The 13383-nt window shown below is 43.8% G+C and overlaps 1 protein-coding gene across 9 annotated transcripts in view; it reads left to right on the top strand.

The window, feature by feature from the left end:
- Positions 1–13383, top strand: part of CNOT10 (CCR4-NOT transcription complex subunit 10) — a 44053-nt gene that overhangs the window by 16682 nt on the left and 13988 nt on the right. For 2 of the 9 annotated variants that reach the window (XM_083404844.1, XM_083404843.1), the window contains exons 1-10: positions 2697–3028; positions 6043–6137; positions 6632–6793; positions 7149–7299; positions 8289–8431; positions 8861–8947; positions 9689–9772; positions 10676–10793; positions 11179–11328; positions 12472–12674. In XM_083404844.1, coding sequence (XP_083260970.1) covers positions 3007–3028; positions 6043–6137; positions 6632–6793; positions 7149–7299; positions 8289–8431; positions 8861–8947; positions 9689–9772; positions 10676–10793; positions 11179–11328; positions 12472–12674 — 1215 coding nt within the window. In that variant the 5' untranslated portion in view covers positions 2697–3006. Of the gene's footprint in view, positions 1–2669; positions 3029–3165; positions 3245–3275; positions 3657–4466; positions 4561–6042; positions 6138–6631; positions 6794–7148; positions 7300–8288; positions 8432–8860; positions 8948–9688; positions 9773–10675; positions 10794–11178; positions 11329–12471; positions 12675–13383 lie in introns of those variants that run through there. The other 7 variants (XM_083404841.1, XM_083404840.1, XM_083404839.1 and 4 more) reach the window with 5 other exon arrangements.

Below are 13383 nucleotides of genomic sequence, written 5' to 3'. Positions count from 1 at the left end.
ACACCATTGGACACAGAGGGTTGGGGGTTTTTTTTGCACCTACACATGTATGTCTTTTAAGACAAGCAGATAAATGCCATTGGCTACAAATAACGTTCAGATATCATTAACATTCAAATAACATTCAAATTCATGTTAACATTAAAAAGGGTTGTTGAAGTCAATTGAGCTGCAGCACAATGCCACCTAGTGGCAATAGTCTTTAATAAAACGTTGCAAATCGGGTTACGTACCATATTTTTCGTCCCATAGGACGTTCCGTCCCATAGGACGCACCTAGTTTTTTTGGGGGGGGGAATAAAGGAAAAAATTTTTTCCTTTATTTCCACCCCAAAACCAGGTCGGGGAAACCAAACCAGGTCGGGGAACAGTGGTATGGCGGCGCTCCGCCTCCCCGCTGCCCCCAAGCTTGTGGGGCTGGCCGATGTCTGCCCGGCGCGAGGGGCGCTCTGCTTCAGGGTGCCCGTGCGCCGGGCGGCAGGCTGCTATCCGCAGCTTAGGGAGCCCTGCAGGAACTCTCACAGGGCTCCCCACGCTGCGGATGTCTGCCCGGCACCAGGGGCGCTCTGCTTCAGGGCACCCCTCGCACCAGGCGGCAGGCTGCTATCCGCAGCTTAGGGAGCCCTGCGGGAACTCCCGCGGGCTCCCCAGGCTTGCTCATAGCTTCCTGAAGCCTGGAGAGCGAGAGGGGTCGGTGCGCACCGACCCCTCTCACTCTCCAAGCTTCAGCGAAAGCCTGTATTCGCCCCATAGGACGCACACAGATTTCCCCTTCATTTTTGGAGGGGGAAAAGTGCGTCCTATAGGGCGAAAAATACGGTACTTAATTCGTTCCAGAGGTCCGTTCTTAACCTGAAGCTCCACTTTAGCTAATGGGGCATCCTGCTGCTACCGCGCAGAGCATAATTTCTGTTCTCATCCTGAAGCAAAGTTCCTAACCCGAGGTAATATTTCTAGGTTAGCGGAGTCTGTAACCTGAAGCATATGTAACCCGAGATACCACTGTAATTTATTCATGGTTTTGTAAGCCATGAAGATAATATTATCTGAATAAAGCACTGTGTATCAAAAAACTGACTGAATCATTTCAGTTAAAATTTTGAGTTTGGAGTCTTTGGTAATGTATCCTAGATGTAAAGTGTCAGTTCAGATGCAGATTTTGCAGTTTTTGCAGCTACACTGTACACAGTTTTAGTGTGCCAGACAACACACACTGAGCCTATCCTGGTGCTGGGGCTTAACGCTGCCTTAAAAGCTATATGCTCTGTTTGGGGTCAGGACTAATACTAATAGTGGGAGGCCTCTAAATAAACTGGTGTGGCTGCATAAGGAGCTTAAAGATGAGCTGAGATGTAAGTAGGGTGTGTATAAGAAATGGAAGGGGAAATCACAAAGGAGGAGTATACACGGGTAGCCAACAGTTGCAGGATGAATGTGAGGCAGACTAAAGCTCAGAATTAGCTCAGTCTTGCACGAGAGGTTAAAAATAATAAATGTTTCTTTGGCTATGTTCGAAGCAAGAGGAAGAAAAAGCAAGTCATCTGCATGAAGAAGATAGAGAGCTGCTATTGGATAGAATTGCTCAACACCCACTTTGCCTCTTTCTTCACTCAAAAGGAAAGCAATGCCCAACCTGGTGATAACATAATAAATTATGTAAATTGGGAGCTGCAGCCCAAGATAAGAAAAGAGGTAGTAAGGGAACACCTAAATACTTTAAATGAATTCAGATCTCCCAAGGTCTGATGAGCTGCACCCAAGGGTACACTAAAGGAACTTGTGGGTGTAATCTCAGAGCCTGTGTCTATAATCTTTGTGAATTCTTGGAGAACAGGTGAGGTCCCTGCAGACTGGAGGCAGACACAATGTCCCCATCTTCAGAAGGGTGGGGGAGAAGACTCGGACGACTACCCACTGGTAAGCTTGGCATTGATACCAGGAAGATCCTAGAACAGAAAATTCAACAGTCTTTGAGCATTTAGAAAAGGATGCTGTGATTACTAAAACGCAGCATCACTGGGCTTCACTTGTCCTTTTCTGTCCCAGGTAGGGTTGCCACTTGCCACCTTTATTCTGGCAAGATACAGGGCAGGGTGGGGCAGTTGGTGGACTTCTTTGTAAAATCCAGTTCTGAAGTGACTTCAAAGCAATCCATAACGATCTATTGCAGTGTAACAGGATGGCCCCTCTGGACTTTGCTACGCACGCGCACATACACATGAATTTGTAAATCTGTCTTTGCTTAGCTACCCAGAGCTTAAATACCCTTTCAAACACATGAATTGGAGAGGGTCCCTAACGGGCAGCAACCCAAGCCCAGGCGTGAAGAAGTCAGGCTATGTGATTGTTACAGGGGGAGAGTGAGTGCTTTTCACGGAAACTCGCGCCTGCCTATGCGTCCCATAGAATTGGGTGGGACCTTAAGAGTCATCTAGTCTATCCCCTTGCCATGCAGGAATCCTGCCCACAGCTGTCCAGGGGTGGACTTGAACCACCACCATCCTCCTGGTTGTGACCTAACCCACTAATTTAGAGCAAAAGAGAGTCAGGAAGTAGGGCTAAATTCTGGCTTGAATTGACTGGACACGGCCGCCATATTGATTCTTGCGCGCCCACAACCAGATGAGTCACCGCCCTCCTCCCCCCTCCCCATGGCCCCACCCTCTTACGCTCCTGCCCGCCCGGAGACGTCGCAGGCGTGCATGACGCCACCAAGCCGCGGCAAACGAGAAGACGCCACCAGCCTAGAAAGGCCCTCCCGCCTCACCCGGAAGCTGAGAGGAAGAGAGCGAGCGCTGCTCGGCGGAACTTGAGGTGGGGAGTATAAAATAGACTCGCCCCCCCCTCCCCTCCGCTCCTCTTCTTCTAGCCCGGCGGTCCTGTCGCAGGAGGCGGTCGAGTCCACCTGAGACTGCGGGGGTGGAGAGAGAGGAAAGAGAGAGACACGGCGTCTTTTTTTTCTTCCCCGCCTTTTAATAAGCCGCGCGCGAGTCTCGAGCAGCATCCATGGCAGCGGACAAAGGCGGAGGTGAGGACAAAGCAGGCGCGGGCTGCCTCGGCTGTTTACGGGGCTACTTGTTCTTCCTCAGGCGGAGGCGGGGGGGGGGGGAGAATAGCCTCCTTTGGGTGGTCGTGGCGGAATGATCCCCCTTTCGGCCGCTGTTCCTCTGCCTCCATTGGATGGGGCGGGAGGGGTGCCGTGTGTACCTCCGCGCGGTTCTGGAATGTAGGGCCGGCGGGCGGGGTGAGGCGTCGCCTCAAGAGCGGGATGCGGGGGGCAGCTTCGCCTAGTGGTCGCTGCCGCCTGGGGAATAGGCTCGTTGCGGCTTATATCCCGCCTCCTTTTCCCCAGTCCACAAGGGGAGTAAACAACAAGAAAAACATGAGGGTGCCCAACCTGACAGTTGAGGTTCCTGCATTGCAGGCGGGGGTTGGACTAGACGACCCTCTGTGGTTCTGTACTGTTACAGAGGGTCCCTGCTGTGTGGCCTAATGGTTAGAGTGTTGGAGTACAGCCTTGGGAGGACAAATGCCTCACTCGGCCACCTCTGGGGTGAGGTTGGAGGCCTAGCCTACCTCGCAGGGTTGTGGAGAGGATGAAATGGAGAGGAGGGGCACCGTGCGCACCACCTTGAGGTCCTTGGAGGGTAAAGGTGGCATGTAAACGTATTAAATGAAACAGAAATAAATGAAAGAGCTGCTTGTGAGAGGGTGGTGGCAGGTGCGCTTGATTGCATTTATATTCAGCTTTTCTTCCACTGTGGATGTTCGGGGGGCAACTAATAGGGCTTCTCAGGCTCATACTCCAAAAGAACCTGCTACTGGGGGCTATGTCGCTGCCCCTTCCCAGAGAAGTTGTGTCAGCTGGTGGTCAACAGCTATTTCTGATACATATATCTGTGTGTGTGCGTGTATAAAACATGTTTGTTTTGAACTGCATTGCGTATCGAATTGTGGTTTGTTTTTCGCTTCATACGCTCTTGTGTTTTGTATATATTGTATCGGTAGAAATCTCATTTGCTCATTTTTAATTATTATCATGAGCTGCTTTGAGCTCAGTGTTGCTGGAAAAGCAGATGCGGGCATTCAATCAAAACAAAGCAAAACATGCCCTGGGAGTCTCCCTGTACATCCTCTGTGCAGTGCAGCACTCTTATACCTTGGGGGGGGGGGCATAATGTAAGGAACACAATGAATTAGCCTGGGCTCCAATGCTGTTTCTCTTGTGGCTAGCCAGCTCTCTATCTGAACTGATAAACGTGCCTGAAAATCCTCTGACAGTGCAGTGAGGTCAGTCCCTAAACCCAGTTTGAGGACCCGGTTGAGGTAGTGACAAGATGCAATAGGGAACAGGGTATTCTGGCAGATGCCACCTTCCAGAGCTATTGTGCCATAATAAAACAATCATTTTTTAAAAACAACAACCACTAATAGCAAAACAGCCTCTGGGAAACCAGTGCAATGGCATCAAAACCAGTGAAATGGCATCAGCAGCATGGGCAATCAAATACTGTATTTTATTTATACCCCAGGTTTCATCACGAAAAGATCCACGAAAAGGTACAATATAGTAAGAAGAGGCTTGGGATTCAAGCTTTTTTTCCTGCAGGTGAAAGAGATAGAGCTGCAGATGGAATGGGACTGGTCAATCTACAGAAGCAGCTGTTTCAATGATCTATAATAGAGGGAAGAGTTCTCGGTGACCACACAGTTCAAACAACTTTCAAAACAATAACATATTGATCTGGCACCTACAGGCTGGCATAAGAGGAATCTAGCCAAGTTTTCTTAAAGCCTGGATAGAACCACTGTTACACCACTATTTGATATGCAATGTGGTAGCACAGAGCAGAGCCTCAGCTGATTTAAGTATGCAAGAAGGTCCCAACTAGGATTTGGGAGGAGGTGGTCCCTTAGATATTCATGTCCTAAAACCTTTAGATCTGTAAAGGCCAGAACCAAGGTTTTGTATTTGAAGCTAATGAAGCTGGTATAATATCAGTATACAAAAATAAAATTGCTAATATGCTTTCCATCAGTTGGAAGTGTCAGAACACTTCAAAGGCAGACCCAAATAGAACACATTGAAGTAATCTAATCTGGTTGTGACCAAGGAATGTGTAATAGAAGCCAGAATGGCCTTTTTCATCAGAGTTCAACCTAAACTGGGCAAAAACGCTTTAAAAGTGAACTTGGATTTTCTTGTGGACTTTGTAAGGGAAGAAATGTCAGACTTCACTTTTTATTAGAACTCTGAGGTCCACAAACTCAAATCTTTTGCAAAATACAGGCTCAGGTGTATGCATGTGTGCTAGGAATTAAGGAACAGGGTTCCTCTTTGCACATGTCGAAACAAAATAAAAAAATTCCTTCCAGTAGCACCTTAGAGACCAACTAAGTTTGTTATTGGTATGAGCTTTCATGTGCATGCACACTTCTTCAGAATACAGTAACAAACCTAGTTGGTCTCTAAGGTAGTACTGGAAGGATTTTTTTTATTTTGTTTCAACTACGGCAGACCAACACGGCTACCTACCTGTAACTAGATCTTTGCACATGCTTACTCCAGAAATTTGTGATCCCTACCAGAACTAAGCTGACAAGTGCTTTCACTTAGGGAAAACTAGGAGTGTATTTTTAAGTTTTCATTTTCAGCAGTCTATTGCAAATAGCTTTTTAGTTGTTTCGGCTGTTGATGTGTTGGGAGTTCGATATACTTCTCATCTTAACTGCAAATCACCCATACATCTCCCAGGAAATCTGATCTACATTCCACCAAACCCTTCTGTAAGGTGCCAAGCAAGCCGCACTGTTTACCCACATACTTAAGTTTCTCATTGACTTATTTATTTCAACCTGCTGTTCTTAATGACATATACCTGATCCTTTAAAAGCAAGGATTCAAAATTACAGAATTCAGTATTCTCTCAGAAAAAAATATGCTTGGAGCACCAGCAAGAACACAATATGATTTAAGCTTTGCTTAGAATGGTTTGAAACTATGCTTGGAGTTAGCTGTTGTTTGAAACACTTGTGTTGCAGATCAGGGAGCAGAAAAACATGAAGCAGCAGGCACATCATCTGGGATTACTGATCAAGAGAAGGAGCTCTCAAACAGTGCTCTGCAAGCATTCATGGTAAGGCAATTCTTGAGATGGCAAATATGTATGTCATACACATGTAGTGTGATAGATAGTTTTTGGAAGCACAGTGTTTCCCATAGCAAGCAAAGTGTGGAGCTGGTATGATTTTGAGGAGCAGCTTCTTTCACATCATAGGCACTGCTTCTTGTAAAGAATAAATTCAGACATCCCAAAAGGTATAGAATACCTCCAGCCTTTAGTCTGACGTTTTTGCAGGGGAAATTTGATAGATCTTTCCACTCTAGCAATCCTTTTAATGTTTTGGTTTCTGCATAGTTCAGGCTACTAGCTAGGCAAATATTTCCCACTGAGGTAGGAAAAGGAGACGGGCGGAGGGATTGCACACATGACTTGTTCCAGATTGGAAAATGTGACATCTGCCTGTGCTCCTCTGTAAATTAGAAGCAGTGTTTTGGAATTCTAAGCTGGGTTTTGATTTTTAAAATGTGTCTATTTAACCATTGCCTTTTCAACTGTGATCCTTGCAGGCTGGCAACTATGAAGCTTGTCTACAACACCTTAGCTGCTTGCAAGAAATTAACAAGGATGATTACAAAATAGTTTTGAACATGGCAGTAGCAGAGTTCTGTAAAAGTAATCAGACGACAACTGACAACTTGAAACAAACACTTAATCAGCTGAAAAACCAGGTATTGCTTGCTTGTTTGTTGTTTCCGCCCTCTTTTTTGTAAAGGGTTCCTTGTGATTTGCACAAATATTTCTCGTCCCTCCATAATCCTGCAAAAAGTCATTTCCAAAAGGCAATGGAATCTTGAAGACCAGAGTAGATACTGCAGGAAGTTCTTTCTGTTCTTATTTCTGTTTGTAAGTAAACTATTATCTTGTATTTAGTACACTCTGGGGTGCTTTGGGAAATGGCAATAGCAAGTTACATTTTCACGTAGACCAGTCTGCAGCACATACTGATTTAACAGTGCTTTTTTTTATTTGGTCATAAATGGAGGAGTGGGTAAAAAAAAAAAGGGCTGTGTTTTTATCCCCCAGGTTCATTCAGCTGTTGAGGAAATGGATGGATTAGATGATGTTGAAAACAGCATGCTTTACTACAATCAAGCTGTTATTTTGTACCATCTTCGGCAGTATACTGAAGCAATAATAGTTGGAGAGAAGCTTTATCAATTCATAGAACCTTTTGGTAAGTTGACAGAGGTAAAAGGCTCCTGTTCCTAGTCTCCCCTATCTCAGATTTCATGCAACTTTTGCTTGAGAAAGCTAATTTGTATTCACTATATTTAAAATTACATATCTAGTCAAGAAAATAGTTCAAAACCAATTGAACATATTTTTCTCTTATGCATATAACAATAGTATAATCACAGGAGCAAATATGTAGCTGCCTGTGTTCAGATACCTCTTCATATGCTCAACTTCAGAAGTTTGCAGAAGCTGCTGTCTAATTATGTGCACTTGTATGACTAGCTTTAAACTGAAAGCATTAACAAAGTCAGTACAGTGCTACCCCGCAAGACGAATGCCTCAGAAGACGAAAAACTCGCAAGACGAAAGGGTTTTTCGTTTTCTGAGGTGCTTCGCAAGACGGATTTCCCTAAGGGCTTGCTTCGCTAGACGAAACGGCCCTGCCTCTCGTGTCATGGCGACAGTCACTGCACGCACGCACGCTCGCTTCCCCGCTCCTCCGGCTCCCTCCCGCTTTCCGGCTGACGCTTAGTGCCTCACGCCGCTGCCCACCCCCTCGCGCGCTCCCCTCAGAGAGCTGTTGCCGCCAGCAGCCAGCGTTGCAGCCAGTCGTGCTCCTGAGCCCCGCCGCCCTCCAGCAGCCGTGTCGCACGGTGGCCACAAGGCGCGGGTGAGTCTGAGGTACTGGCTGCGGCAGCTGTCCTGCTTCTCCCCGCCCCTCCCCACCCTTGTCAGTGTTTAAATGCAGTGGTGCTTCGCAAGACAAAAAAACTCGCACAACGAAAAAACTTGCGGAACGAATTAATTTTGTCTTGCGAGGCACCACTGTATTTAAACCAGAAAAGTATTGTGGTGGTTGGTTTTCATAAGTAATCCTTAATGTAAATGTGAAAATCACCTGCATTTGGGACAGGTTTAGTATCCTTGAACTAGTTTTAGCGAACACTATCAAGGAAAGGACTAAATGTTTGTTATTTTGTCTTCTAGAGGAGAGATTTGCCCAGGCAGTGTGCTTCCTGCTTGTAGACTTATACCTGCTGACTTGCCAAGCTGAAAAAGCCTTGCATCTGCTTGCTGTATTGGAAAAAATGATTTTACAAGGTGGCAACAACAAAAATGGGAAAAATGAGGTAGGTCTAGGAGAATATAGAGGAAATGTAGTAATTTAAGAATACTTGTCCAGCTAAACCTTAATTGGCCTTTTGAAACGATAGTGGAATTTCATATAGTTCAGATTTGGAACTGTTCACATTAATAAGTAAACTTATTTTTAACAGCATAGGAATCCTTTATTGTAGCCAAACTGCTTTCTGGTGGCCTCTTAACAATTTGTGTTTTGTTTTATTTTCACACAGGTGTTGCTTTTGAGAGTCACAGCTGCCATCTCATAGGCTTTTCTCTGTGACTGTTTTTGTGGCAATGCCTTCATTAGGTTGATTAGGGTTGGAGGGCTACTCCTTCATGAGATGATTCAGGAATTATGAACTATGTGTCATGTAACACCCACAATCATCTGCTTTAAAATCTGACAATTGTTTCATCTCTCAATTTGTGATCAGACAGGTAATAACACTAGTAAGGAAACTTCCAATCACAAAGCTGAAAGTGGAACCCTGACAGAAGCTGCTAAGTCTAAAATTCATCAGGTAAGACTTAAATATAGGGCTTTTTTATTCTATATGACACTTTAGAAGGTACTACATGCTGTTTTGCATTTTTCAAGTGACCCAAGGCTAGGACATATGTGTAATTATTTCCATTCCACAGTCACTCCAATGTATATAACTGTAAGAGTAGCTTTGTTGTGTGCTGGCCTGTGTTAGATACAGCTCACGGCAACTATTTTTTTTTGGCAAACATTGTGCTCAATCTAGTCACTCTGTGGAAATAGTTGCTGTCCTTCGTTATCAATATCCATGTGCGGGTCAGTTCACAGCAAGTTTCTCTGCATAACTATGTACCCAGAAGGTATTATTACGTGGACAAAATAGGCAGCCACTTAGATGTGTGAATTAGTCTTTAGTTTCAGTATTTCAAATCGTTACGCCTATTTTGCAAGCATATAATACAGTTCTAACCTTTTGCTTTGTATATCCTTTACTAATGAAATATACTAAAGTGTAGTATGGATTTTCTGATGACCCTTAAACAATGTTGGTGGGCTATTTTAATTAGCAATTTAGTTTAGTACACAATTCCTCAACTGTGTTAAGGCTTCAATTTATCTTCAAATATTCAATTTTGAACATAAACATGTTTTAACCTTTGTTCAGCAAATTGTGTATCATGGCATGTCACTGTATATTGTTCCCCAAATACAATAATTAATTTCTGAGTAGCAGTCGTAGTTTTATTTCAGTTTCATGAGATCACTTATTCATTAACAGTATAAGGTGCGAGCCTATATTCAGATGAAGTCTCTGAAAGCATGCAAGAGGGAGATAAAGTCCGTTATGAACACCGCTGGAAATGTAAGTAACCATAACTGTTGGTTTAAGTCACATGCTTGTATTTTTAAAGAATCATTCATTCATCATAGCATTTGATGGACAGATCGTAATGTGGAAGGGAGACATTGAAAATAAAGATTCTCTTTTAGGATTTGAGAAAATGACATAGTTGGGACTTCTATTCATCTAGTTTATACATCTGTGATAGGACTTGGCACTTTAAGATACCGTAGCTTTATAGGTGATGATTGATTTTGTAGATTCTAATGTTTCATTTAAAGATTTGAACTTGTACTCGGTTGGGTTTTAGCAGCAGAATAAGAGTTCTAAAAGCCCCCCCCCATCACATTTCTTCAAAGAGGTCAGTGCCCCAAATACCTTCCGTCCCAGTTCTTCCATTACTACCAGCCAAGAAGGGGTCGGGGCACCAATACAGGACTGGTCTCCTGGTGCCATTGTCACTGCTGCTTAGCAGGGCAGAGCAACAACAAGGTTGGGTGGTATGAGTAAACCAATGAGAGCACCTGATTGGCTCAGCTGGCCCCCCTTCCCTTGCAGCCTCCCTGCCTTGCACCCATAGTGGTGCTGCTTGGGAGACATGACCTTGCCGCTGTCTCTCCCCACTGGCTGCTCTTGCTTCCAGCTTCACTTCCCTGCACTTCTGAATTCCTTTGGAGTAAGTTTCTCTGTTGTAGCTATTTCTCTTAAGCAGCCTCTCAATTTTATGACCCCCTGCTTATGTCAGCAGTCCTTCAGGCCACACTGCAAGTCCTGCTTGGACTGGTAAGTGATGGCTTTCTGGCTGATGGATGTGCCGTCACTTCTGAGCATACTGTTTCTCTCATGTAGATAACTGGAGTATCCAACCACACTAAATTTCTCCCTTCAAAGTACGAGTAACCATGGATATTGTTCTCTTTACAGTCTGCTCCTTCTCTCTTTCTGAAAAGCAATTTTGAGTATTTAAGAGGCAATTATCGGAAAGCGGTAAAGCTGCTGAACAGCTCAAACATCGCAGAACATCCGGGATTTATGAAAACAGGTACCTTAAGCTTATATGTTTGCAAAAACGGGGCTTCATTTCACATTTTAATTCCCTTTCCTTGAATTGGTGTAAAATGCTTGTGTGGACAGGAGTATCTCTAGTAGATTTCTTCCGATATACATAAAAATGCAAGACTGTCATCACACAGTCTCCATTGGAAAATTTGCATAAACTCATAGGAGGGGAGCAAAAGAGAGTGCGGGTTTTAAAATGGCAGTTTTGAACAACAGCAGAGGTTTCAGTAAAGCAGGACTAGAAGGATACAAAGGCGCTATGAGGAAATGAGGGCATTGGCGAGCAAAACGGGCAGCGGTGGCAGTCCCTGTGGGCCTTTAAAAAAAAAAACAAAATCCAGAATTTCATTTCTTTGTTTTTTTCTTAGGTGAATGCTTACGGTGCATGTTCTGGAATAACCTTGGGTGCATCCATTTTGCTATGGGGAAACACAACTTGGGAATTTTCTATTTCAAAAAGGCCTTGCAGGAGAATGACAATGCCTGCGCACAGCTTGGAACAGGTGGCTCCGACACAGGTAAGGTCGGCTAGTAATAAAACACGCTGCAGCATTAGCAAATTGTATTTTTATGGGCCTATAATATAAGCATGAAATGGCTCTCTCCCACAATTGAAATACATCAGTATCGAAAAGCTACTTAGTACAGTGGTACCTCGCAAGACGAATGCCTCGGAAGACGAAAAACTCGCAAGACGAAAGGGTTTTCCGTTTTCTGAGTTGCTTCGCAAGACGGATTTCCCTATGGGCTTGCTTCACAAGACGAAACGTCTTGCGCCTTTTTTTTTAAAACCACCAATGCATTCCTATGGGAAACCGTCAATACACATTGGTTCTTCGCAAGACGAAAAAACTTGTAGAACGAAAAAGCTCGCAGAACGAATTAATTTCGTCTTGTGGGGCACCACCGTATGTGACTTCTTAATATGTAGAATTGTATTTTCCAACCTATTTTTCCAGCTAGACCACATAATGCAAAAAGCAGAGCCTCAGTTCTTCCAAATGTTTAAATAGTAATCAATTTAGTGCATCACCTAAATTTATAAAGGAGTTAGCCAGACTTTATATGTATTTTAAGCACCAGATAGACTCCTTACAAGAACTGCATGAGGAATGTGGGAGGTTGCACTCATTGGCCTCACCTCTCACATATCTCTGGTGGTCATGCTACTGTTGCACATGCAAGCTGCTCCCTAACGTTTTGAGCCCTTATCTAAAGTTCTCCCTCCAGCAATCCTGCTTACCATAAGCGAATAACTTTGAGAGATGCAAAGCTAGTATGTATAGAGTACACAAGATATATTGGGTTCCTTGAATTGGAAAATTGTCATGGCATGAAGAATTGACCACAGTAGTGCAGCCTCAACTCAAATAAAAAAGAGGGTTTTTTTGGGAGAGGGGAGAATTTGACTTGGTCTTAAGTGACAGGATTCAGATCCCTACTTTCACTATGAAGTAATTTGTGCATCCAAGTGCAAGTCACTCATTAAAATATCATTATCTATGTCATGAAGAGGTTAGTGGCCGTGGTAAAGCAGTGATTATATTAATTCTAGCTTTGGTTAGCTGCAGCGTGACTTGTCTTTGGATACAGGTTAACTGACCTATTCCTTTTCCAGCAGTGTCCTTTTTCACTTAATGTTATCTGATTCTTTTTCACAGGTAAAAAGTTCTCAGGACGACCAATGTGCACCTTGTTGACTAACAAGCGTTATGAGTTGCTGTATAACTGCGGCATTCAGCTCTTGCATATTGGGAGACCGCTAGCTGCTTTTGAATGCCTGATAGAAGCCGTCCAAGTTTATCATTCGAACCCTCGTCTCTGGCTGAGGATAGCCGAATGCTGTATAGCTGCCAATAAAGGAGTAAGATGAACCCTACAATTTTTTTTTTCCTAATCAGAAATAGTTTAATAGCACATACATACAAAAATGCAGTTCTGGGAGTTTAATATTTTTTTAACCCTGCAGTCCTTTGTTACGTCCACAGTATTGTCAGCTGCTTCAGTATCTTTGTGGAACAACCTGAAATTCCTAGTGAGGAGCCAGGTCTTTAAATACTCTGGGAAACTATTAAAGAGAGTTATCACCATTTTCTTCAGGTTGTTGAAAGGAGCCATTTTTGATTATAGGAAAACAACTGCACTTCCATTTTGTTCCTTGTGAGCCTCTTTGGTTGATTTGCATCATCTGCATGTTTCAGTTTCTGATTTTAGAAACAGCTTCTGTGTTGTGCTGTCTGGTATGCTAGGCTTGGTTTGGACATAATTTTGGACAATTGCTTACCGTTAAATCCATGAGCAGCAGCAGAGTTTAGTATCACATGGTTCTCTCTTCCCCTTGCATACCCATGAAGAGATTATAAGCTTCCACTTTTAAGCTGACCAGTTACTCTTTATATCCAAACTATGGGAATGATGGTTTGCTAATATGCAAGGATCATGGGCTAAGGTTTGGTGTGTTTGAACAAACCATAGTTTAACATAGTTTCAGTTTCCGAAACTTAGTTTAAATGCAGAAGTGTAAGCATTTAATATTGCAACAGTGGTGGAAGAGAGGGAAGTGGAAAGTTGAC

This window comes from Podarcis tiliguerta (genome assembly GCF_965153285.1).
Source record: "Podarcis tiliguerta genome assembly, chromosome: 12".
Lineage (NCBI taxonomy): Eukaryota > Metazoa > Chordata > Lepidosauria > Squamata > Lacertidae > Podarcis > Podarcis tiliguerta.
This window is presented reverse-complemented; position numbering and strand designations above follow the sequence as displayed.